General features: G+C 38.6%; 1 protein-coding gene across 1 annotated transcript; it reads right to left on the bottom strand.

Moving 5' to 3' along the window:
* Positions 1 to 2880: 2880 nt before the first annotated feature.
* LOC117296732 (putative uncharacterized protein DDB_G0271606) lies at positions 2881 to 25652 on the bottom strand. Its single transcript, XM_033779776.1, has 11 exons — positions 25571 to 25652; positions 23692 to 23879; positions 22264 to 22353; positions 18160 to 18277; positions 17609 to 17682; positions 16459 to 16670; positions 15769 to 15875; positions 8768 to 8909; positions 7526 to 7644; positions 4486 to 6545; positions 2881 to 4227 (listed from the first exon to the last, which is right to left on the bottom strand). Exons 1-11 carry the CDS (start codon positions 25650 to 25652, stop codon positions 3958 to 3960), a joined length of 3462 nt encoding a protein of 1153 aa, XP_033635667.1. The 3' UTR covers positions 2881 to 3957.
* Positions 25653 to 26496: the final 844 nt, after the last annotated feature.

Raw genomic sequence — 26496 nt, 5'->3', positions numbered from 1 at the left:
TGAAAATCCTTTAAAAATGTCTGAGCATAAAGAAACAACATTTCTCTGATTTATTGCTTTGTTTTTAGATTTTCAGGAGGACCAACATAATTTAAGCTTTCCAGGAAAAAAACATCTGGAGGATAAACAATCTCAGAAGTAAAAGAAAAGGGAAGATGGAAAAACTCTTATCAAACAACCCATTCTCATTGACAGATATTTTGATTTTTAAAGATAATGAGATGTTGTTTTCTTACAGCTAATGTACTATGTCCTTGTTTTCAACAGAAGTAACAATGAAGATAAAAAATAATACTGAAATGAAACTTACATTTGTATTTCCTTTTTTGTTCTTTCTTCTTCCTGTTATTAATTGTTACCATACTAACAGTGTTTTGTTGATAATAATACTGTAAGGGTTTAATTACCAAAAAAAGTTGTTGGTTTCAACAAAAGTAACGTGAGAACAAAGTAACACAATGGTAAATGAACATCAACAGAACGGAAAAGTGATCGAAGTACTCAACTCATTAACTCAACAAAGAATAATTGATATCATTGTTACCTCAAGCATTCCTGAATTCTCTTCACAAATAGTATTCTGAATTTGTGACAACTGGGCACTCTTGTTCTGGAGGCAAGTTTGTTAGTATGTGACACCACAGAGTAAGAATCTTGACCACATAATTGCTTCTCTATCTACAGGAGTATAAATGAGGGCAGAGTTGGTATTGGGTACAGTAATCTGATAAAGGCGGTAAGTTCTACAAAAAACATATGCAGGAGTGGTTTAATCGGAAGGTTATGGTAGCATTATGATTTCTCAATTATTGGACTTAATTATGAATGCCATGGAAATAAGTTTTTTAATGGTGAAAGGTATCTAAATATGTAAATCTTGTCAAACTTTCTCCGCAATTATTGTCCACCTCCAGTAATTAAAGTTATTGGTGTGTTTAATGATCTTTGAAAATAAAAAAAAAATCAATTGTGATTGGCACAAATGCTGTAAACTTTTCTTGGTTTGAAAAATATACTTATGCTTAGGCACATGTTCCTACTCTAGTAAGGACAAATATTTAAATATTGTTTGGTTTTTACCCTTGCACCAATTTGTATTAAAGACACTGGATACTATTGGTTATTGTCAAAGACCAGTCTTCTCACTTGGTGTATCTCAACATATGCATAAAATAACAAACCTGTGAAAATTTGAGCTCAATTGGTCGTCAGAGTTGCGAGATAACTATGAAAGAAACAAAAACACCCTTGTCACACAAAGTTGTGTGCTTTCAGATGCTTGATTTCGAGACCTCAAATTCTAAACTTGAGGTCTCGCAATCAAATTCGAGAAAATTACTTCTTTCTCGAAAACTACGTCACTTCAGAGGGAGATGTTTTATACTATCAACAGCTCCAATTACTTGTTACCAAGTGAGGTTTATGCTGATAATTAATTTGAGTAATCACCAATAGTGTCCACTGCCTTTAAGCACTGTATACAAATATTTGCTCAACAGTAAATAGCTATATGAAATTAAACCCAGCTCATTTGGCAAGTGTTGGTATCTTATTCAAGTTTCGTCAAGTCCTTTTTCCAGAAGACGATCAGAAGACGATCAGAGCATACTGATCGAAACGTCGAGTTGAAACCAACGGTTCTTTTCAGAACCACCCCAACTCATTAGAGATAGTCATTGCATGGTCTTACCGCAAACCTTTCTACATCAAGTCCATTTTGTCTTATAAATGTTATATAAGTGTGGAGAGTAACCAGAAGCCTTTAAAATGATCCAATGGTTCCTTGACCTATAAATTAACCAATCTTAGTTTCAACCCTAGCAGTGGCGCGGGCTGATTACATCAGGCCCAATTTTAGAACTGTGTATTTCAGCAAGGCTGATTTGAAAGCAACCTTGCTCATAAAGAATTTGTACAAGTGACATCCAAAACTAGAGCTTAAAATTACCTTTGTGAAAATTATAAATGTGACTCCAAAATTGAGTTGGCTTGACTTTTTTAGGTCTCTGCAGCCATTATTTTTTAGATTTTTTTTTTTAAAGAATGATAGAATCTCTATAAAGGGTACTGCTAGGATTAAATAACTTGACAGCTTTGCTAGCATGTATCCAAATAACCGGAAACATTAACGAAATTAATTTCAACATAAAGCACTTTTTTATGACTTGGAAAGTTAAACGACAGAAACTAAAGATGTTCCCTACTCTTTTCATCAGGAGTGAACACTTTCTATGAAACATGCACAACATAATCACAAATACAAACTTATTTTGACAACAAGTTGGTTGTTCACTCCATCAAAAATGATATAAATTTTAACTAAATTGTAGACGTCTTAACTTCACAACTCAATCTTTTACAAGACCTTTTTAGCTGCACTGCCACTACACAAATTATATCACAATAATATCTACATTGATATTAATATGGCTTTTGCATGATCTTTTACTCTATATAAATCCATCACATTTTAATTGTCTTCACTCTTTCTTTTTACTATGTGATGCAACTTTGCATAATCTTAAAGTGCATAGGTGTAATATTGTATGTGAACAAAAAATTCCATCATGTGCATTATACATGGCACGGTGTACCACCTCCTTGTGTCTTAAAGGCATTGGAGACTATTGGTAATTACTCAAAATAATTGTTAGCATAAAACCTTTCTTGGTAACGTGTAATGGGGAGAGGTTGATAGTATAAAACTAATGTAGTTTTCGAGAAAGAAGCAACTTTCCACGAATTTGATTTTGAGACCTCAGATTTAGAATTTGAGGTCTCGAAATCAAGCATCTGAAAGCACTCAACTTCTTGTGACAAGGGTGTTTTTTTTCTTTCATTACCATCTCGCAACTCGACGACCGATTGAGCTCAAGTTTTCTTTTGAAATACACCAAGTGAGAAGACTGGTCGTTGACAATTACCAATAGTGTCCAGTGTCTTTAATTGTGTTCTGAAAACCTCAGGAATTATTTTAGAGAATTGAAAGGGGTACTTTAGTACAAGAGAAAAATAGTGTGTTCAAGTATGAAGACATTTGGGTGGGTGGGAAACACACTCTCTGCAACAAACATTTTTTGAGTATGGGAAATAATCCTGAACTGACAACCATGAGCAAGTTCGTGTGTGCACAATTGGTTAACTAAAGGTTGACCATTTGCACTCAAACCCAGGCTGGTCAACCATTAGTTGACTACTGTGGTCAACCATTTGGAACCAGCCTCGAATCCCCAGGTTTCTTCACTGAACCCAACAGCATGTTCCATTCTAACATGTGTAAAGCGCAGAGGGGAATCAGTGACACTATAGCGACAAGGTGGAAGGTTGACTAGACTTCCAAATGAGTCGTTCGAGTGAGTGCGTCACAGCGCATGTAAGTTGCTGGTCGGTAGTCAACCAGGGGTAGACTAAATGTGCCCACTCCAACTTGCTCCATCCTGTTGGTAAGTGTGACTTCGTTCCACCATAAACCACACCCCTTTGAAAAGACTGGCTCGAACAACCAACAGGTGCTCACAGGAAACAGGTTATTGAACTAGTTTTTATGCAAGTATTTATTTGCGAAGTTTGTGTTTTGCAAACCAAACAGTCGAATTAAGAAATGATGATATACAATCCAAAAAAGGTTCAAGGTAAAATTACACACCAATGTGTACTGGCTTTTGAGCTGGAAGTAGAAAAACATCTTTCAGCTCACAATGTAACTAAAATGGGGGAGGGGAAAAGATGCAGTTAACGATCAAAATTTGTGGTTGTGTTTCCATTAACTTAGAGAAAAAAATTGATGAAAACATAAAGCACCTGTTTGTGTTCCCATCAACAGAATCTCTGAAACAAATGCTAACCCTATCTAACCTTTATACCAGACTTAAATACATGTATTAAGTAATTTGATTTACTTTGGTTGCATCCCGAAGAACATCAAGCTTTGAAGTATGGCAGGGCTTTCAAAAGACATCACGGAACATTGTTGAGATAAAGCTGCTCAGGAATATTGGTTGTTTGAAGGATGTCAGGTTTGAAATTCAGCTGTTGCTGTTGTTGCTGCTGATGATGATGATGTTGTTGTTGCTGCTGTTGTTGTAGTTGTTGTTGTTGTTGTTGCTGCTGCAGCTGTCGTTGTTGTTGTTGTTGTTGTTGTTGCTGCTGCTGCTGTCGTTGTTGTTGTTGTTGTTGTTGTTGTTGTTGAAACTGCTGGTAAGCTGAAGGCTGGGCTCCATAGTTTCCCTACAACCAAGTAAGACAATAGGGGATTAGGTTGACTCAGTGTTTCTTTCCCAGTCTCTCACTTCAGTGGACCCCAGTTTTAATCCCACATCAGACCAAAGCCCATTGGGGTTTTCCTCCCACATCTCAAACTGAACATTTCATTTCCTTTTAATCCTGTCATTGGCGCCAATTGTGTGGTTGGACAGTAATAATAACAAAATATCTAAAACCCTTTTTTCAAATTCTGTTTACTGTAAGAAATGTTGTGATACTCACTCTCATAGTTGCATATTCCTGTTGCATAAGTATGACCTCCTGATCTCCATTAAGCCCATTGTATCCATTAGCTCCAGTCAGCAAAGTATTCTCTGTTACCATTGTATTCTCATACACAGCTTGGTAGGCTGGTGGCTGCATAGACTGACCCTTCAAGTTATTGATGATTTGTCTTCGCTGCTGCTGTGAAAGGTTTCCTTGATTCAGGACTGGATGCACTTGCTCTTGGTTGGAAAAATTCTGCTCTGTCAGGCTTCCGTGGACCATGACTTGAGATAATTGATTGAAGGTGTTGTCTGGAGCAAAGGCCTGCCTGGGACTGCCCATATTGTGTGGCTGACGGTAATGCTGTCGCTGTTGATGGGTTAAGGTACCTTGGTTAGTTGGCTGCTGCAGCCAGCTTGATGGGGTGACACCATTGTGCTGGGGAATTGCATTCATTGCAGGGAAACCATTCTGTTGACTTGTTAATGTGAGAAGTTGCTCGTCTGTCAGTGGATATTTGATATCGGGCGGACTGTTGACACTTTGGTGGAGCCAGTTGGCTGGTAAGTCGCTGGGGTTTCCAGTAGGACTGAAAGGACTGTCAGACAGTGTGGTGCTCATGCTGTCATACTGTTGGCTCACAGGAGACATCTCATCACTAATGCTGGGAAAATCCACCATGGTAAAGGAATCATGGCCGGTGTCTAGCCCGCCATTTCTTTGTATTGGAGGTATTTGAGGTGTATTTGATGACTGAGAAAAGGGAAGGGATACGGGGAACTGTTGTCCAGCACACATGGATGCATCATCGAGCCCGGGAGGAGCTTGATGCATGGGGTTTACTATCAGCATTGACACTGGCTTAGTGGGCTCAGGTTCACATCTGAACCCAAGGTTATCACCATTAAGTCTCTGCATAGCCATTTGTTCTTGTTTTTCGTTGGGCGTAAGAGTTGGGATGAGCTCGTCAAAGGTGATGGGGGCTAGGGCATCACTGAAAGATGGGATAGACTTTGTAGATGAACCCAGTTCAATGTCGCCAACGCTGTTATCGGACATGGGGTTAGAAGACCATTTTGTTGATGGCTGATCCCAGTTGCGCAGATTTGTAGAGGCATTTCTTGGTGTGTTTGATGTGGGTGCTGATGTGATGTAGGAAGTTTTAGGGTTGCCAACATTTACGCCTTGCAGACAGGAGTAAGGGTTAGAGGAAGCACTGGATACTGCCTGGTTAGGTGTAGCCGAAGACACCATAGCACAACTTTGGCTAAAGTCATTCTCCCTTTGTGGAGATGTCTTCAAGACTATCCAATCAGTGTCAAATTCATTTAGTTCAGAATCCATGGAGTTAATCATGGGATTAATGGTATCAAGGCTAACTGAGCTGCAATCCAGAGTATGTTGGCTGCCATGTTGACTAAGATCAATCTGACTGCTCATAGTGAGACCTTCCAAAGATGTGGGCATGTTTTGCGTTGCATACATGTTGCTTTGATCCCTGTCAGACAAGGCTCTTGCATTAGCTTCTTCTCGCATACTGACATCCTGGAAGGCTTTAGTGAATTTTTTGAGCTCTTGCTGGAGGTGTTCCTCCTGGGTTGTAGAGCGATAAGGCTGAGGCAGCTGTTGTGGAGGAGCTTGTGGAGTCGCCTCTGATGAAGACACCTTGGGTGATATTCTGGACATTGGGTTGAAACTTATGGTTCCATTGGAGGGGTTCACTGTGACATTTGGGGGTGGAGTGCCGTGCTGGGGCTTGGTGAGCTGCCGCCTGGCAACAAGCTTGGGTCTTCTTTCTTGGCGAGTGGACATCCCTGGAAGATCCAAACTTGCTGGCATTTGTGAGTGAGGGTCGAATCCTGGAGGAAGCCTGCCTGGTGGGAAACCTCCAGGTGGGAAACCATCTGCAGGGAAACCGGGTGGTGGTCCATCACCAGGGAAAGGTGGAAAGCCAGGAGGTGGACCTCCCGCTGGAAAGCCAGGAGGTAGACCCCCAGCTGGAAAACCAGGAGGGGGGCCATCCCCAGTGAATGGTGGGAAATTGGCAGGGAACTTGGCTCTACCCTCAAGAATAGCTGTAAAAAGACACATAAACAAAACAATTAGCATAACATTTACCTTAAGTTTTAGTTGAACGCTTCCTTAATGGACTATAGCTTGAGTATCATTCACAGAATTCAGCAAGGTTAAACCCCTCGCTTAACCCTGAAATATTTGTCTAAGCATTAATCAAGTTCATATATTTTCTTTGCACATGGCTGCACCAATCATTATAGAGACTATTCAGTTCTGTATAATCATCACAATCCGCACACACAATGTGATTAATGCATATTGTTATTTTTACAGTAAAAATGTCTTTAAAAAAAACAAAAAGGAAACAGCAATTCTGTTGCGTTTTGTAAATGCAAGTAGTAATTCAACATGGGACACATTGGAAAATGGCAACTTTTTTTTCACTATGACCTCAATGTGTGAATGGAAGTAGGTCAAATCTTGCTGCCATTTGTGGCTGCTATGGGGCATTTTGGTACAAGCCGCTTGTGGCCACTACGGCCTCTAAATGGTTAAGGGGCAGCTGTTGTTGACATGAACTTTACACTTCGACCTCTTTGGTTTCAAGAATGGAAGTAGGTCAAATCTTGCGGCCATTTGTGGCTGCTATGGGCATGTTGGTACAAGCCGCTTGTGGCCACTACGGCCTCTAAATGGTTAAGGGGCAGCTGTTGATGACATGAACTTTACACTTCGACCTCTTTGGTTTCAAGAATGGAAGTAGGTCAAATCTTGCGGCCATTTGTGGCTGCTATGGGCATTTTGGTACAAGCCGCTTGTGGCCACTACGGCCTCTAAATGGTTAAGGGGCAGCTGTTGATGACATGAACTTTACACTTTGACCTCTTTGGTTTCAAGAATGGAAGTAGGTCAAATCTTGCGGCCATTTGTGGCTGCTATGGGCATTTTGGTACAAGCCGCTTGTGGCCCCTACAGCCTCAAAACAACCAGGGGTAACAATTTTAAGAGAAGTAAGGTTATTTGACTGTATAATACGTACCTCTTGGGATAGGAATTGGAGGGTATGGTGGGTTGCAATCATATAGCTCTGCATTGCCATGGAAGGGGAATTTAAATGGCTCTCCTCGTGCATTTAAATGTTGATCTCCTTCTTGGTCACTGCAACAGAACAAAAATGTTTGCTTTGTTTAACCGTCTGAAGTGATGAGATTATGACACTCAAAACAAAAGCAAATGGAAAATACCTGCAGGATCTGAATTTCTTTCTCACTGATCATACAAAAATCAGACAATAATAAAATTTGTCCTGGATAAATAAGAGAACACAGGCACCAAAGCGCCAAAAGGGGAGTAACTTTAGGCTTTTGTGGTACGCAGTATGGGCTATTGTATAACAAGTTTTTAATCTTTGTTCAGCAAATTGTGAGTGCATTGGAAACACTTAAAAGAGGTTAAAAGAGGTGACATATTTTCTGCAGAACAATATTTGAGTAAGAAGAAATCTGGAAAAAACATCTGTCACAACAAAATTTCTCAGAGATTTTTAAATATTTTTTATTGGAAGAATACAATGGGCTGAAATTACAACTTTTTAAAACACAAAAAACAGTTTGGGATAAAAAAAATTAAAATTTTATTACGAGAACAAAAGAGCTGAAAACATAAACCATTTTGTGAATAGACTCTTTTCTGCATCTGTCATGTTCAATATGTGCAACCCCCTTATTGATCGTACTCATGTTAGCTCTTGTTAGCTTAATTATACAGATATCTTGTGCACATAGCTGTCGGACAAAATGGATAATAATCAAGTACAAAGAAGACCCAAAAGGCAGTACCACTATCACTGACATAACATCATAGAGGTCAAAGGCCATGGTAATCAGAAGCATAGGTTTCCAACTAATGTTCATGATGTGGTATCTTTACACTTGTTATCAACAAACAGCATACTATGTCAACACACAAAGACCTGAATTATTGATATTTTGTTAAAGACATTTGCGTGTCTCTAAAACAAGTTTTTTTTTTAAAGAGCATACAAACCATAGTATTTAGTCCTTCATGGTTCTTCAGTAGTTTACAACATTCTATTTTCTAAAGAAACATTGGATTCAGTCCTCAGTCTTTTCTCAAGTCACTTGGGGCAATACAATATCAGTAGGTAATAAGCACATAGGGACATAACGGATTGGCCAATCACAATGCCATGCCACCCCTTACAAGTCCCCAGTGAACAATGCACACTGTTGTGAAGTGACAGCGCCCTCTATAGTCTTACCTCATTGGTCTGTGTGTGGACACAATGTAGTCTGGTTTACCACTCTTGTAGATGACTCGCCCTTTAGCCTGGACCCACAACCATTTGGTTTTCTTTGTCATCAGCCGGAAGTAGATGAACCCACTTTCGCCTTTACGCACCACTGATGGAAAACAAAAAAATATTAATAGATTTTGAATTCAATTGTTAAAGAATCAATCAACAAAAATTATAAATTGTTATAAAGGCTCTGAGTCAACTTGTTTATGTACACCTGATAATGTTCCATGCTTTACTCTAAAATGACCCCCACCACGAACTTCACGGTCAAATGTTGATTTTTCATTTTCAAATTCAATTGACAAAGTAGGGAGACTGTCAACATAAGGGCTGGACCCGCCAATTTCATAAAGCCTGTAAGCACAAAATACACTTAGCATGAAATTTCATCCTTGATGAAAACAGCATTACCAACCAAATTCCCATGTGATTTTCAGGATAAGCAAGCAACAGCTGAATACCAGTAACAAGCAATGTGCAACAGATGGAAATTTTGTTGGTAATCCTGTTTTATCAAGGAAGAAACTTCATGCTAATCAAATTGTCGTGCTTACAAGCTTTATGAAATTGGGCACAGGTGAGCTCAATTAGTAGAGTCCCAGTACCAGTTCTAGTCAATTTTCATTGTTCTACCCACCCAAAATTATTTCAAACTTGAGCCAGTTTCCCTAGTGGTTTATAACAGAAAATTTAAATAGTGTATCAACATGGAAACTATAGAGATCGTATTAAGATTGGCTAGACAGTAAGAATTGAGAAAAACTTGATTAAAACTACCTTTAACCGTACAAAACATATTAATGGATGAGCATGCATCATTTAAGAAGAGTAATTTTGGAGGAGCGTGGGACGAGAGAGATGGATTAGATTTGGTAACTGCTACAAACTAACGACCATATGTAGAGTTGGTTATCATTGGAAACATCAGATCATATTAAACAGACAGGATTGGGCATCATTCTTTTAAATCTATCATGTAAATTGCAAATACAATCTACAGCAAATAAATTATTTTGACTAGAGCGGGACTTGAAACTTTGACCCACGGATTAACCTGCCGGCACTCTACCAACGGAGCAAAAGCTGTCAAGAAACTCTTTATTTTTAGACCGATTCTTTCTTTCTTTCTTTTGGGTTAGAAAACTTTCCAAGTGCTCAGGCCTGTGTATTAATTCGAAGAAAAAAAAAATTTTTGTTTTACCGACTTGGCCCAATTTCATAAAGCTACTTTAGCAAAAACAAATTGCTTCCATATTTTCTGCTAAGCAGAAATAAGAAGGATACCAGTCAAAAATTGCACATGTGACATGGTAGTTTGGCTGGTACCCTCATTCTGGTGAGTGTAATTTTCTTATGCTTAGTTACTTTTTTTGCTTAAAGACTGTAGACACCATTGGTAATTGTGACAGACCAGTCTTCTCACTCGGTGTATCTCAACATATACATAAAATAACAAACCTGTGAAAATATGAGCACAATTGGTCATCGAAGTTGTGAGATAGTAATGAAAGAAAAAACACCCTAGTCACACTAAGTTGTGTGCTTTCAGATGCTTGATTTCAAGACCTCAAAATCAAATTCGCGGAAAATTACTTCTCGAAAACTATGTTACTTCAGAGGAAGCCGTTTCTCACAATGTTTTATACTATCAACCGCTCTCCATTACGCATTACCAAGTAAGGTTTTATGCTAATAATTATCTTGAGTAATTACCAATAGTGTCCACTGCCTTTAAGCAGCTCTATGAGTTTGAGCCCTGGATATAGATAAATGCAGAAATGAACTATGAGGGCGCTTGTTGCTAGCTGCGTATCATCAGCATGAGATTCAACCCAATGCAACAGCAACAAACAATCTTGGAGCTGAGGCTGTTCCTTCAAACTTAATAGTGCTTGACTTGTTTAGTGCATGACTGACATGTGTTTCGGCAATCATGTTACATAAATGCACTGGTGCCATCATGATGTCACGAGATATCAAAGATCAACTTGATGAGCCAAAAGACTAACTCCGAAAACATGTGGTAAGGTGTCTGTTACGTATTTTTCCTGTCCACTCCATGAATTTATTCATACAAGATGAAATTAGTTTCTGATACTTGAGACTACAGTCCAACTTGTGTGGCTTACAATGACTTCCATGTGAAAGGGAAGCCTTGTTTACTTTCAAAATGAAATGTGTGCACAAAGTGACCTGGTAAAAACTACTTGTTTACCACACTCTTGTTTATATTACCCACACATTATTTACAAGGCTCCATAGAGTCTAGATTATGAAACCACCTCAAAAAGCATTAGCGAGGCATAAAGCCAAACACTGTGAAGGCATGTGTTACTATAACATCAAGTGGGTTCCTTGAGACCCAACTTATAAGAGGGTCAATTGAACTTGCAAAACCAATAAATGCTTTTGGTTTTGGTTTTGTTTTCTTCTTCAAGTTTAATTAAAAAAAAAAATTGGAAACAAAACGATTAGAAGAAGTTCATTGATGCAGTTGATTCAAAATGGGGTACAAACTAAGCACAGATCCCTATTTGAAAAAGAGACTCCAATGTGATCACCGAATGCTGTGACAAACAGGACTTATTCCCAGCAATAAAACTGTTCAGTAAATACACACAGCCCTTGACAATATGCTTGGTTCATGCCAACATCAAGTAATGACTTTGCATTCTTTTCAAAAAGCGATATAATTTGATAAAGCTATGGTCATAATACATGCTCTGGGGAGAAAGAACTTTAGTATAAATTATTAGAGGAGGAACAGTTGTTTGTAACCTTCTTTTTCCCTTTCACTTTGAACTGATCATTGAAACGATGAACAGCTGCTGGGTATAGTTCCAACAATTTAATTTATAAAAGATTTATTAACTTCCTGTTAAATTAAAGATATCCACTTGTTGACTCTGTGTAAAGTTAGGGAGTTTAGAGTTACCGATGTCGTTTTTTAATCTGGGAAATGTTTTCTTTTGGTTATAGGTAGATGGAAGCTTTAGTCATAAGATCACCATTTCAATATTCTTTTCCAATAACAGTGTGTTAATATTTGGATCAAAACACTTCTCTTGATTCAAATATTAGGAACAACAATTTATTACAAAGATGTGCTAATTTCAGTCACTGGAAATTAAACTCAAAATAAAGGGCCCAGCATTCTCCTGAAGATGATCAGAGAATACTGATCAAAATGTTGAGTTGTAAACAAACGATTTCTTATTTTAACAAGAATTTTATTAGATGACTTGCTTGGTACTTCCCAGTCCATGTCACCTATGGCCCCTCCCTCGTTCCAATGTATTGTCTTCCCACCCCCACCCTTCCTTCCATCCCCCTTTCCTTTCCAAGTCATCCTGGGTTTATTTTCTGTTTTATTGTTTATTTTAATTCTGGTGTACTTTAAAAACTTTTTGTTTGTGCCATGTGATATTTTTACTATATTGTTGCTGTTTCAATTTCTACGGTTCATGTATGTTTTTCTGCTATTTTTTAAAACTGTATTTTAATGTGCTAATCGAGGAAGTAATTTTCATGCTGGGCATGATGAATAAAGTATTGAATTGAACTGAATTATTTTCAGAGCCATTATTTTCAGAGCCACCTTAACAGAGAAAGTTTTACGTACATGATGTCTCCTCAGACCTTACTAGATTGTGTTACCACCATGCCAAGTTTCAAACCCAACAGGGCCCTAAGATTTATCTTTCTATTAATCAAGAGCTTTAGTGGTCATCAAATTAAATCCAGTCTCAGTGAGTTTTTCAGGCCGATAAGACCCACCCGCAACTTCTGCAAAAACCATCCATCTGTATCCCAGTCAGGGATCTATATTGAGACTGTTTATTTTTATTGCCAGTTTCCTTGATCAAACTGTTTCCCGTGTCCGTTCCACTGTTGCTTTCTACAAATAGCCCCCTTCAGTTAATTCCTTTTGACTCTTTACTTAGTTGAGGGGGGGGGGGGGGTTAAGGGAGGTGGACGGGATTCAACCATCAAGTGGTTAGCGGTCAGTCATGGGAGTGAGATAGGGTTCAGACTGCGCTCAGGATCGCTGGTGATGATGGAGCTACTAATGATCATCAGCGCTGAGAGACTTCATTCCATAATTGAACAGGATTTATTTCATCATCATCAGAAAGTTGTCCGACTTCTGCTGTATGATTGATGAGTAGATCTTAGACTTTGCTTGTATACTGTCAGCTGGTTTGAGTTTGAAACTTATTTTATCTGATCAGGGTTCTAATATATCGGTCATTTGAAGTATCGGTGCGCTGACTGATGCCTGTCATTGGTTAATGGGGGGGGGAGATGGATCAGCAGGTAGTGTTCTTAGACAAATAAGATATATAGACAGTCATGATAGGAATCAAATCCATGTTCTAGTTACTGAATCACAATTTGTGAAATTTATAACCATAAATATTAAACCAATGTTTATGTGAAAGATTGGCTAAACAAGCAAACAAACACCCACCCACAACACCCCCCCCCCCCAAAAAAAAAGTACAGTATGTTGTTATGAAGTCATTGCCATTTTCTGACAGGGAAGCCACATGGTGAAATAAGCATTTGGTCTAAATTTGCCCTACCCCTGCTAACCAATTGATCAGTAAGTGCTGATTTAACACAATACAGATGGTCCCAAGCTCCAATCTACAAACATACCAGTAACATTTCCTATGGACCTCTAAAAGACTAATGGCACATCTTCCCTCCAACCACTCAAATGTCACGGTAAATCAAACGCCGCTAATAAAGAATAGGAAAGGGATCTTGAGAGTGACGCCAAGAACAGGAAGAAAGACGTTAAACTCATCTCCGCGTGTCATCCCTAGCCATCGCTGTCTCTGTCACAGATAACCTCGTGCTTGGTCACTACAGGTTTTTCTTGGGGGTGTCTAACGTTTAAGCCCAATTATTATTTCAGAGCTACTCAAAGAAAAATGAGATCTGACATTTATTATCTGACATTGATTAAGACTGACAAAGTGCATTCATGAATCATAAAAAAATGTTATGACAGGGATATGTGACACTAAGTTCATGTCTAATAAAGTCATTTATTGAGTGCACATGATTTTTAAACATCAAAAAGGAAATATGTTTAATCTGCAAACTCAATGATTATAAGGTTCAAACAGTACAAATCTTCCTGTCAGAGTTCAGGAAATAGAATGTGAAGACCCCCTCATATCAATGCTTATTTATATTGCCGCAATTCAAATAGGCCAGATAAACATAATACTAATAAAAAAAATAAAAAAAAATACCAAAACTGTAAAGTGAAAGCCCCCCCAAAAAAAACCTAAAAGGAAGAAACCAGAAAACATAAGTGAGTCCAAAAGCAGGCGATCACGTACTGCAATTACCAAGACCTGATGAAAACCATACGAGTTTCCTGCGTGAGTCGAGTCCCCGGTGAGACTTAAAGACATACCTGATTGCAAGGAGGGAGTCAACCAGACAACGTTGGCGGCACAGCACTGACTGACTCAGGACACTAGGGGGAAATCCATTTGGGAGTTCAACTTGCAGTGTCATCCACAGTAACGGAAATTTTTCATTGCCATTTTTCAAATCGATCGTTATTTTTCCTCAATCTATATCCTTTTTTTTTATTTGCCTCCAGAGAGAGATTTGAATAAACGTGAACTGTTTATTTAAAAGCTTTGCACCAAAATCCATCAGCAGCAACAATATAATTGAAGAACAGCCTCTTGCTAAAACTAGACAAATCAATAGAAGTTTGTGAAGTGGCGACTATAGAGAATGGTGTGTGTTCCTTCTGAGTTTCTCAATTTAAAGTTTTCTTTAGTTAAGGAACATGCTTGGGATTTCACCTACAAGAAGGCAATGCTATTTTAATTTTGCAAGGGGCACTTATAAGAAACTTTTGATTGGGCACCAAGGCCAAGACCAGGGCAACAGTGACCATGGCCAGTGTGTAAATCCAGGCCTGAAATTACAAAATGCACAAACTTCTGTTTTGCAGCAGATAAACCGATTAAACCAACCGCTTGAAAGAATGAGAAAACCAGCCTGTATATCTACCACCATCTAGTGTTCACCTGCAAGTTGCTCACCACAAATGGTCACTCCAGTTTCACTGCTCTAAATACGATACTAGCTTTGGGTTTTTGCTTCTATGGTACAGTTAGAGTGAAGGAAGAAGCTTATCATAGCTAGAACCATAGCATGGTTCTCCAATTTGTTGTCGAATCCAGCTTTTCTCCTCCCATCCCCTAGACCCCATCCTTACTATCTCACTACCTAACTGACTTACAGTTAGAGTGAAGGAAGAAGCTTATCATAGCTAGAACCATAACATGGTTCTCCGAGTCCGTATTGATTGTCTAATCCAGCATTTCTCCTGCCATCCCCTAGACCCCATCCTCACTATCCCACAACCTAACTGACTTACAGTTAGAGTGAAGGAAGAAGCTTATCATAGCTAGAACCATAACATGGTTCTCCGAGTCCGTATTGATTGTCCAATCCAGCATTTCTCCTGCCATCCCCTAGACCCCATCCTCACTATCCCACAACCTAACTGACTTACAGTTAGAGTGAAGGAAGAAGCTTATCATAGCTAGAACCATAACATGGTTCTCCGAGTCCGTATTGATTGTCTAATCCAGCATTTCTCCTGCCATCCCCTAGACCCCATCCTCACTATCCCACAACCTAACTGACTTACAGTTAGAGTGAAGGAAGAAGCTTATCATAGCTAGAACCATAACATGGTTCTTCAAGTGCGTATTTCCAGCATTTCTCCTCCCATCCCCTAGACCCCATCCTTACTATCCCACTACCTATACTGACTTACAGTTAGAGTGAAGGAAGAAGCTTATCATAGCTAGAACCATAACATGGTTCTTCAAGTGCGTATTTATTGTCGAATCCAGCATTTCTCCTCCCATCCCCTAGACCCCATCCTTACTATCCCACTACCTATACTGACTTACATGAACTATGCATCTCTGAGCAGTAGATGATGTCCTCATAGTGCAGGTACTGGTATCCAGCTACCGTCTTGAATTCTGCTTCATTGTAGCCCAAGATTTCTTCAGATCTGTAAAGCAAATATTTTACATTTAACATCCATACTAAAAACAAGAAACAACAGACATAAATCCTTGACAGATGCCATTGTACCATTCTCAGAATACAGGCTTCTGAAGTACGCAAATTGAAGCCTACATGTAAAACTAAGTTTTAAATTCAATTTGGAAGCACAAACCTCAATAAGAGAAGCGTCAAGGCACAATATTGATAGGATCAGTCACACAAATGTGAATTGATTACGAAAAAATATTATGCTTTTGCACCCACTACCAAAAAAGTGCGAAGGTCGAGTTGGATTTGGGCACAGATGCGCTATATATTACTTATTCCATGAGTGCACCTGTGAAAACAAATTTATCTTCAAGGAAACTTGAAATACAGATTAACGCAATTAGTATACTAAGCTTACAAAAGCGCAATATTCCCAAGGTAATGTGGTATGGTTTGTTTATTGTATAAAACAATCAATCAATCAATCATCAATTAATTATTGCCTCCCACCTCCAGCCGAACCTATCCAGGGAGATCACTGGTGGTCCACATACACACATACAAACAACTCGATCAAGAAATGTGAATATTGAACGTACTTGCTGTCTAAGGTGATGGGTTTGAAGTTGAGCTGATGCTTAGTGCGAAAGATCATATTGCGGACGTAGATTTCCATGATAGAGGGCTGCTGTAGCGGGCAAACGATGGCAAACAGCGCCATCTCTGGTGGATCTAAGTCAACTGGAATGCCATCATCACCACGAATGCGCTGACCATAGAGAGGTCTTAATCGACCAGTAACATGTAGGTTCTAAGACAAAAGGGAACACATTTCCAATACAATTAAAGCAATTTTCTTTGCAGACAAATAAAAAGGTGGTTTTTTTTTTTAAATCTCAATACTGTTTGTTTTGTATTCTTCACACTTAAGTTCTTTGCAAATCTTTGATTGATAATAACAATAATAATAAGACATTTGTAAAGAGCCTAATGCAAAAAGCCTCAAAGCGCAATGAGTGACCCAAAACTAATGGGTGACCCAAAACTAACATGAGTGTTGAGTGTTGGTTCCCTTTCTGGTCCTGGCACTTGTGAAAGATACTTTACAATAATTGTTTTGTCCTTCAGATGGAACATTAAACTGTATGTCCCATGTACTAGAATTGGTACTGCCTGTACAATAACTGAACACTTATCCTGGAAGAGAAGGGGTTTACCCCTGTGTTTCTAGTTCATGTACCAAGCACCTTTGTCTACCTCAGGCCTTCCAGCTACAGTTATTAAGTTCACAAGAGGCATCTTTGGTTTCATAACCAAAGATATATATCGTAATAGACCTCATGCATTGACGTCATCCAGCCGCCATCTCAGAGGAAATACGGTGACGAAACAATTTAAACTCACAGATTTGTACGCGCAGCGCACAGGATTGGCCAATGAACAACCTCCTTTTGACCTCTGGGTGAGGGCGCCCTACTGAAATGGTGTCATGTGCATAAGGTCTAGAGCAAGAAGAAGAATAAGGGGCACCATGCAATAGAGTAAATGAAAATAGGAAAAGAATTACACCAACAATTGGCTGTTTTCCTTTCTTTCCTGAGAAAAACTTCTGCCGGCTTTTCAATTATGCAACACAGACAAAAGTGGTAAGCCCCCATCATAAATCCTATAGGACAGTCTTCAACAAAGGAAATATGGTTTAATATTTCACACTTTTGAAGCTTCTGTTCTTTTCTGGGGTAAGCTTACCAGAAATCCAGATGATTCATCAAGCAGGCAGCGCAAGCGAGCCGTGAAGTTCCGCTCCAATGAGGTCTTGAGATCTGCCAAGGGGGTAGAGAAGAAGAGGGACAGGGGGGGGGGGACAGTTTCAGGAACTTATCAGTTATGGAACAGTGATTGTTAAAGAAGGGCATCTCTTTCTATCTTTAGCTTGGGGCGTCATTTTGGCAGGCTGAGGCCAACATTGACTCCAGTAAATCAAGCCAATTCAAATATTATATTCTATTTTGTTACCAAAAGAGATTCAGAAAAAAAAGGAACTTTTGGTTGCTAAGTTTCGAAGACAAAATTAAGTTGCATAAAAATCTTAAGATATTGTTTTGACTTTCGTAAAACAATAAGCTCAACGTCACAAAGTCCTTGGCTTTCCTTATCAATAACTTCTAAGTGGGTGTGGCCTAGTCAAACATAGGCTCAATATCATGAACTCTTTGCCTTTGCTCACGATTAACTTGGTGTAATATGAATAATCATAATGATCTAATGAATATGCATGATGAATATGAATAATGTATTACCTGTAGACTCCATGTCATCCATGTACTCATGGGTGTTCTTATAGGTCAGCTGCTGCTGGAAGCTGTTGCGATCGTCTTTATGAATAAGATCATACACACACTGATGCATCACATCAGCCTGTATCCAAAACAAAATCAACCAAAGTTTAAATGCAAGTATCTACAAAGAGGAATAATAATGACAATAATTGGTTCTAAAATGGTGTACATTTGAGCTCAATCAGTCATTGAAGTTGCGAGATAATAATAAAAGAAAAAACACCCTTGTCACACGAAGTTGTGATTTTGAGACCAACATGGTTGATTTTGAGACCTCAAGTTCTAAATCTGAGGGTTCAAAATCAAATTCATGGAAAATTACTTCTTTCTCAAAAACTATGGCACTTCAGAGGGAGCCGTTTCTCACAATGTTTAATACCATCAACCTCTCCCCATTACTCGTCACCAAGAAAGGTTTTATGCCAATAATTATTTTGAGAAAATACCAATAGTGTCCACTGCCTTTAAGACTATTCCTCAACTTTCTCAAATCCCTTGGGTACAGGTACATACAACCCAAAGTTGCTTAAATAAGCGCTATGGGGTCAATCCAACACCACAATGCTGTTTTAGCCCTCAAAGATACTGTTTATACACCAAGGTGAAGAGAAGCAATATGCTTAAGTGCCTTGTTAAAGAACACAATAGACCGATCCATTAAGCTCCGCCCAATTGCGTATTGACCTATCACAGCGCAACGAAGGTCCGACACTAAGGTCCGACATGCATGCGCGTATGCTTGGCGCGTGCGACAGATTGGCATTAGAGAGGCTCAAGTGTTCTTGCTCACACGTGCGCCGTGGGCGGAGCATAATGGATCGGCCTATTGTCATGGACAGGAAGTGAGCCCACACTCCCATGATTCAACCATCAGTACCTGGGCCTGATGCAGTTGACTGCACTGCCAAGATACACCACAATGGATACAGTTTGATATAATAGATGTTAAATTTGCATCGGGATGAAGAATATTAATTTTGGTTTTAACCCATACACCGATGTGTGTAAGCACTGTATACTCAGTACTTTCCCTTCTTTAAGTGCACAAATGCACCAAGGGAAACTGTTGCAACAAACAACGTCCCTTCACAGTTACTGATGAACCTTTCACACTACTCAATGCTTAAGGTTATTAATTACACATGAATATAAAAATATCATTCCACCACGCGATACAAAATAACACTATAAATAATTTACCAGACCAAACAAAACAGGATGATATATAAGTACAGTGAACTATTAGGACCCGCAAACCAAGCTTACAGTATAAAAGGAAAGTATTTTATATCCATCTATGAATAAATGATTTCTGAACTATAAATGGCATCTCAGTAATTAATCATTAATCTCTCATACATCATGTTGACATCCAGGTGGTATCATTAGCACGTACATGAAATGAGGGACGACAAACATTTAATGTTGCTGTTTCTATCTTCCCTGGCCTCGACTTGCTTTCCCAGAAGCCAGAGATGGCAATTAGCAGAACAACACCCTCAAATTAATCATTTTTTGAAAACAATGTCATTTTGCATTACTGATACATTTTCAAGGTCAAATTAGCCAATCCAGAAAAACCATTATTTCAAGTAATCAAATTGATCACTCTTGAGTTTCTAATTTAACATTCATTAAGTTTAGCCTTTTTCTTTAATTGATCATACAAAATGTGTTTACTTGTAGAGCTTTTAATACAAGGGTTTTACAACAAGAAGGTAGATCGTAGGAGAGCTTTTAGGGCCATGGTTTTAAAGAGTGTTGAATAGGTACAGGCCCGGTTCCATTATTTTTTTGCCAGAGAGGGGTACCCCAAAAGTAAAAAACCCAGCCAAACACATACCCTAATCAGTTACTTTAATGTTTAGATAATTATGGGTCTGAGCCAATCGGGTAGGAATTTAGTGAGATAGGGGCTACTATTTTGTGAAGGCGCAAGTTTAAATAAAATGTAATCGGGATGGATCTGGACTCCCTGGACCCAACCCCTGGATGGACTAGATGGATCCACCGCTGTACCCATGAGGTAGTTAACAATGTCTAGCAGGTGGCTACATAGTGCAAGTGTGGTATCGGAGAAGCCTCATGAAGTGCACATCAGAAAGAGCTTTGGATCAGTCTAATTACTAAATGGCAATTGTATTGTACCATCGTGAGAACAAATTAGCGCACTTAATAGCAATCTATCTCTGTCATAAATATCATTATTATCATTACCGGAATTGTACAAAGAGCAACAAATCCATGACCAACCTCCCCCCTAAAAAAAAAACCCAATACATCATCTTTTAATTTTTTTCTTTTTTTCTTAGTAAGTTAAAACTAATGTTTGTAGAGGTCTTACTGATTCCAAATTAACGTGACCAAGTGGAGCAATAAGGCAAGGGCTTAATGGACTGAAAACAACTTGACTGAGGACTGAGTCAGTCGGTCACTCGGCTACATTAACTGTGGTTACTATCACTTATGTTGGTTTTGGTTTTAGTGGTGAGTTTATAGCAGCTGTGTTTGTAACCAACTCAAAAACACAGGAAGGTTTCACTTCACAATGGTGAATCAAGTTCCGATTGTAAAAGATGCCAATAAAAGTTTAAGACAACAGGACTAAGACGTGCTCTGTAAACTCTCAATGGGGATATAGATTCAAAGAACACAATTATACGCAACCCATTCAATTGATGGCAGACACAGCGTTAAAGTACAAAAGTGAAATGGTTCGGTTGACTCTGTTCTGCACTTTTAGAGAAATAAATGCTTGGCCCATCTATCATTATTCACTGCCAGACACCCTTTAACAAGATAAACGGGCTTGATCAATTTAGCGTAGATCCCTCTGTCGTTATTGAATAATGAGTGGATGCTGAGGGTTAGATCTTCAGGAGCCCAACGTTGATGTAACTAAGGGTTGAATTGACTCTCGCGTTGGGGGTGATCGCAAGTTCTGATGCGTTATCACAAATATGTACCGAAAAATTATGAGATGTGCTACCATGAAGGGGGGCGCCCCACCACAATAACATAATTAATCATCCAAACACGGTGCGGCATCTTCTAAACGAGCAACTCCGACAATCCAAGGGGGAATTATTTCTAATCAGTGCTTACTCCCTGCCCTTGGTGTGATAGGTTTGGCTGGGCCACTACGGATAAGCAAATTAGCTTGCATCATTAATTGATAAAGAGATGCATTGTATGGCTTCAGACATCCACAGCGTTTTTAGACGGTATCAATGTACTATTTCTGGTTACCTATAATGTATTCTATGGGTATAAATAAGACATGATTGAAAGTTATCTAAACCCTTGAAGGATTGTTTTGTAAGCTTCAACAAAGAGAATACAAAATGTATTAACATTATTAAAAAGGAAATTTTAAGTGAGAAAAAAAGGAGAAACAAAAAGTTCAGTTTTTAAGTCTGATTAAATAATTTTATCAAACAGGTTATAAGTATGTTTTTTTTTTTCTTTCTCTTTTTTGGGAAAAAGTAAAAACTATACCTTTCCAAATGGGGGGGGGGAAAGATTTTTTGCTTGGTAAAATTACTTTTCTATTTCAAAGGGCCAAATTGCTTCAAATTAGAACTACCCAGAGCGGCACCACTAAAAAGACTAATGGCACAGAGATTTATTTGTTTTCATGTGTTTTAAGGTAATTCAGTAATTTTGAATTGTGCACACATCAATTCACATTAAACTTAAATGGAATCATAACTGTGCCATCTGCCATTTTCTCTCAAAATCAAGGTATATACCCGCATTGCAAATGCTCGCCAATGTTTCTAAACAATTTCTGGTGGAATGAGTTATGCGCTGCTTACTTTGGCTAACATTAGCAACAGACGGAAAGTGTATTTCTGAAGGTCTTTAAAAATGGCTGTATATTTTTAAGATCAATCAAGCAGATGATATCGTTTTGTTGTCGTGACAATAAAAGTGGCATCCCGGATACTTTTCCTGTGAGGGACATCTGCTTTTTTGATGATCGCAACCTCTATTCAATACTTTATTTCAGTCCCGTCAAGTATCAAACAAATGGGGTGGGGGTACGTATATCAGTTTACTTACATCCTGAAAGCCGAGGTATTCTTGAATAGAAGGTGAGGCAAACATCACCTGACCATCTTGCTGGACAACTAGGATAAATCCATTCATTGCCTGAGGACATTAAAGAGAGAAAAAATGTGTTCACTGTATGGAAGTAATAATGGAATAAAGAGGGTAGAGAAGAGAAAGAGATGCGGAATAGATACGTGGTGAACTACATGTACACAAGATAAAGCTAAGGGCAGCATGAAATAGTTACCTGCACGATGGATGAAAATTGTTCTATTTAGCTAAATCGATATGTAAAAAAAATCCATTTAAAAAACCATGTACTGCTATTTGCTGCTTTGGTAGATCCGCCAATTATTTTTTCTGGACTAGCCTATGGCAAACAGTTTATTACAACCGGATCAACTTCAGAGCGCCCTATATTTTTATTTGCTGTCGGACAAGTGTTATAAATATCCACCCGGACATTCCATTGTCTTGGGCCCAATTTCATAGAGCTGCTAAGCATAACAATTTGCTTAGCATGAAATGTCTTCCTTGATAAAAACAGGTTTACCAACCAAATTTCCATGTGATTTTCAGGATAAGCAAACAAAAGCTGAATACTAGTAACAAGCACTATGCAACAAATTGATATTTGGCAGGTAATCCTGTTTTTATCGGGGAAGAAACTTCATGCTTAGCAAATTTTTGTGCTTAGCAGCTCTAGGCATGCAGGCATGCAGCTGCCTTGTGCAACGCTTTATTTCACCTGTACAAAAAAAGGACCAGAGGCACTGGAAATCATGCCCCATAATATCTCTTTTTCAGGGGGGTTATTGTGTAATCCCAAATTCCAGATTTTTGTCCTATTTTTGTGCAGTGCCAACATTCTTTACCATTGTATTCAGCTCAATGGAAATAATAATATAGAAGTCTTATATAGCGCAGGTAAGTCCTAGCATTCCAAGAAACCAGTATACCATTATCAGGCATGGCTTAGCTTACTGCCGAGATTCCACCAATCACGGTGAGTGCCTACTCATATTTTCTCAAAACACATCATCCAATCCTGGTTGTCTTTTCTTTCTCTAGTCAGGATTTCCATGTGGCAGCGGTAAATATCAAAGGAAAACAATTACTCCAGGGGTTGAGTTCACAAAGAGTTAGGTTAGGACTAGTCCAAGGAGATATTAAAAACTTAGGGCAAACTCGAGATTAGACAGTCTTAACTCTTTGTGAAATCCACCTCTGACTCACCAACAAGTTTTTAGAAATTAACACTATGGGTAGGCACGGAATTGTTTTTCAAAACATCGACCCAAAGTCATTGAAACATTTTGGACTACTTCATATTGGTTGGTTGATGGTTCGTGGAAAGTAACTTATTGAAACGAACAAACTCATCCAAAACCTACTAATGTTTCATAACTTTTTTAATTGACGGTGGTTTTGACTCACATGAACCAGCATATCAGCCTCTCCCTCCATGGCCATGGACCCAGTGCTACTATCTGGCTCACTGAACCCCAATACCTCATTATCCTTAGTGGTTTGGCACAAATCGACTGTTGTGGGCAATATGTGCTTCTGGACATGATTTCCATCAGTGATGGCTCCATTCGGGGAATCCTTACTACCAGTAGAAACTGCAAATAGAGCAAAACAGACAAATACAATACAGTATAAAATACAGTTAAAGTGCACTATTTAATAAAATCTTAGAAAAAGACCATCACAAATAAATCAAACAATGCTTAAAGCCATTGGACACTTTCGGTAAACAGTGTTGTCCAAGGCCCACACTTCGTAGGCTCAATCAATCATCGGAGTCGACAGAAAATAACGGGAAAACCCACCCTTGTTTCTGCACGTTTCGCCGTGTTTAAAATAAATCCTTAATTCTCGATATCAAGAATTGATATTGTTTTAATGTTTTCTCAAAAAGTAAAGCATTTCATGGAATAATATTTCAAGAGAAGTCTTTCACCATTACCTTCTGTTAACCTTGTAAGTTATTTGTAAATCTGTGAACTTTTAATTTTTCTTCTGTACCGAAAGTGTCCAATGGCTTTAAACACATCATATTATTCATATTTGCATCAAATCAATCAAACAGAAATAAGTTTTTCACATAACCACTTCTCAATTTCAACGGCCAGCCCAAACAAAAAAAAGTGTTCAGAAACTTTGTTCGATTTCCCACAGTAATATGTTCCCCTCAAGAAGGCTTACAAAAAGAGCAATATTTATTTAAACTATATATTAACTAAACCGGAATTACGGCAAATACTCTTTATAAATTATTACACCACACATGTTGGTAAAGAGTACTGTATCTGCACGTACAATCTGACCGGATTTGCCCCCAACATCCCATCCGCCCGTAAATACCCCCCTCATGGATCAACGGATATCCACAATAAGTGATTAGCCTCTTTTTATACGCAGTCACGTAATCCTCTACAAGTTGGGGGAAAAGTCCATCCCGAAAAATGTTGGTTAATGCACTTTTTAAAGGTTATTACCATTGGCATGTTTCACATCTCAAATATTTTGAAATAATTGCACTTGGGAAGCCCAATCCACAACTTTGACACGACTTCCAAGAAATATAATTATTATTTCAGAACTGAAAATACATGGAGGCATTTATTTATTATTTATTCTGATTGTGAAGCCAAGGATTTTATATAATAATATAAAAATAAAATACAAAGTGAACTTAATCGCTATACTAGCCAAGAACCCCATGGAGAGAAGACAAGGAGGAAAGTTTAAGTGTTCCATGTGGGAGGAAAACCCCAGAGAACTTTTCCAGGGAAACCCACAGACTAAAGACCCAATCCACATAATATTGTGGAAGGCGAGAAAAGATATCACTACACCAACCTGACATAAAAACACCCCAGGCATAATCAGCAGTCATTATTAACACTGTGGTCATTTTATAGCTGAGAGACATTTAAGTTGATCTACTTTAAAAAGAGCATTTGTGGAAGGCGATGGTACAATTTAATGCCCTTTATATAGAACCATAATTCTCCTCTTGATAAATCTAAGCAGACAGTTGCTGTATGGGGCTTTACAAAGGCCCATGATTCCTGAGTTGTAGGGAAACTTTACACACATTGAATAGTCCTTTTGATCAGTGTATACTGCAATGGTGTCATTTAAGCATGACATTTAGAAACCTACAATGTAATCTCTCTACAACAGAGCAAGAACAAGGATCAAATCTATGTCTACTACGGCTAGTAATTCCCTTGTTCTACATCTGTTGGGTTAATATCAACCAGTGAGAGATCGGACTCAGCTTCCGTTGCCGAGTTTCAATTACACCAAGCTCTCTCATTAAGCTCCTCGTCAGCGCTGCTGCTACTTGTGGGCGGACGTCGAGTGATGTCCCCAGGTCCAGGCATGCCAAGAGGGGAAAATGACACGCAGAAGATTCTTAGCGATTGTAGAGAGATGGAGATGAAACAAGACAAGAGGATTGGGGGAGAAGAAGGATGGCAAATGAGGAATGGTGAGATTAATGGTGATACACTGGGAGGTGTAAGTTAAAGGGGCAAGGACGACTGAGGCTTACATGAGATGAATACGAGGAACAGAATGTAAATTTAGAAGCTGAAGATACTATGTATTTTATTCTATTTATTTTACTCTTACATCCTTGTGCATTGTTTCTAGGGCAATATTTGTATCTGCCTTTTGTAACTTGTTGATATGTGGTGCTTTTTCAACTTGTGCGGGCAATGTAATTTTTCTTGTTGGAGGTTGGAGAGTAATAAAGTTTTTTATGTCTTATGTCTTATAATGAATAAGGACAAAAAAAGTGACAGACTAAGTAAGAAACATCTTGAAGGAAGAAACGAGGAGCAAACTTAAATGTAAAGCAGAGGGTGTGGGAAATGTTAACCAAAATGGAGAGAATCAGGAGAGATAACGACATATGGGGAATGCATTAAGAGCTGATTGTCAATGTTTTCTTGCAGTTTTCTTGATGGAACTCACACATGGGAGAAGAGCAGGAGGAGCAAGACAGATTGAATAATGGAAGAAACTGAATACATGAAGATGCTGATGAATCATAGTGAATAGCGTTTTCTCACATGCTTTACTCTAAACATGTACTCCTCCACTGACTACACAGAGTTTATTGTATTCCTAGCTATACTATAACATCATTACATCGGGTAGACACATTTCATTCAGATCTTAAAGCCATTGGACACTTTCGGTAAACAGTATTGTCCAAAGGCC

This window comes from Asterias rubens, chromosome 11 (genome assembly GCF_902459465.1).
Source record: "Asterias rubens chromosome 11, eAstRub1.3, whole genome shotgun sequence".
In the NCBI taxonomy this organism is placed as follows: Eukaryota; Metazoa; Echinodermata; class Asteroidea; order Forcipulatida; family Asteriidae; genus Asterias; species Asterias rubens.
Note: the sequence above shows the minus strand (reverse complement) of the source record. Positions and strands in the feature narration are given on the sequence as shown.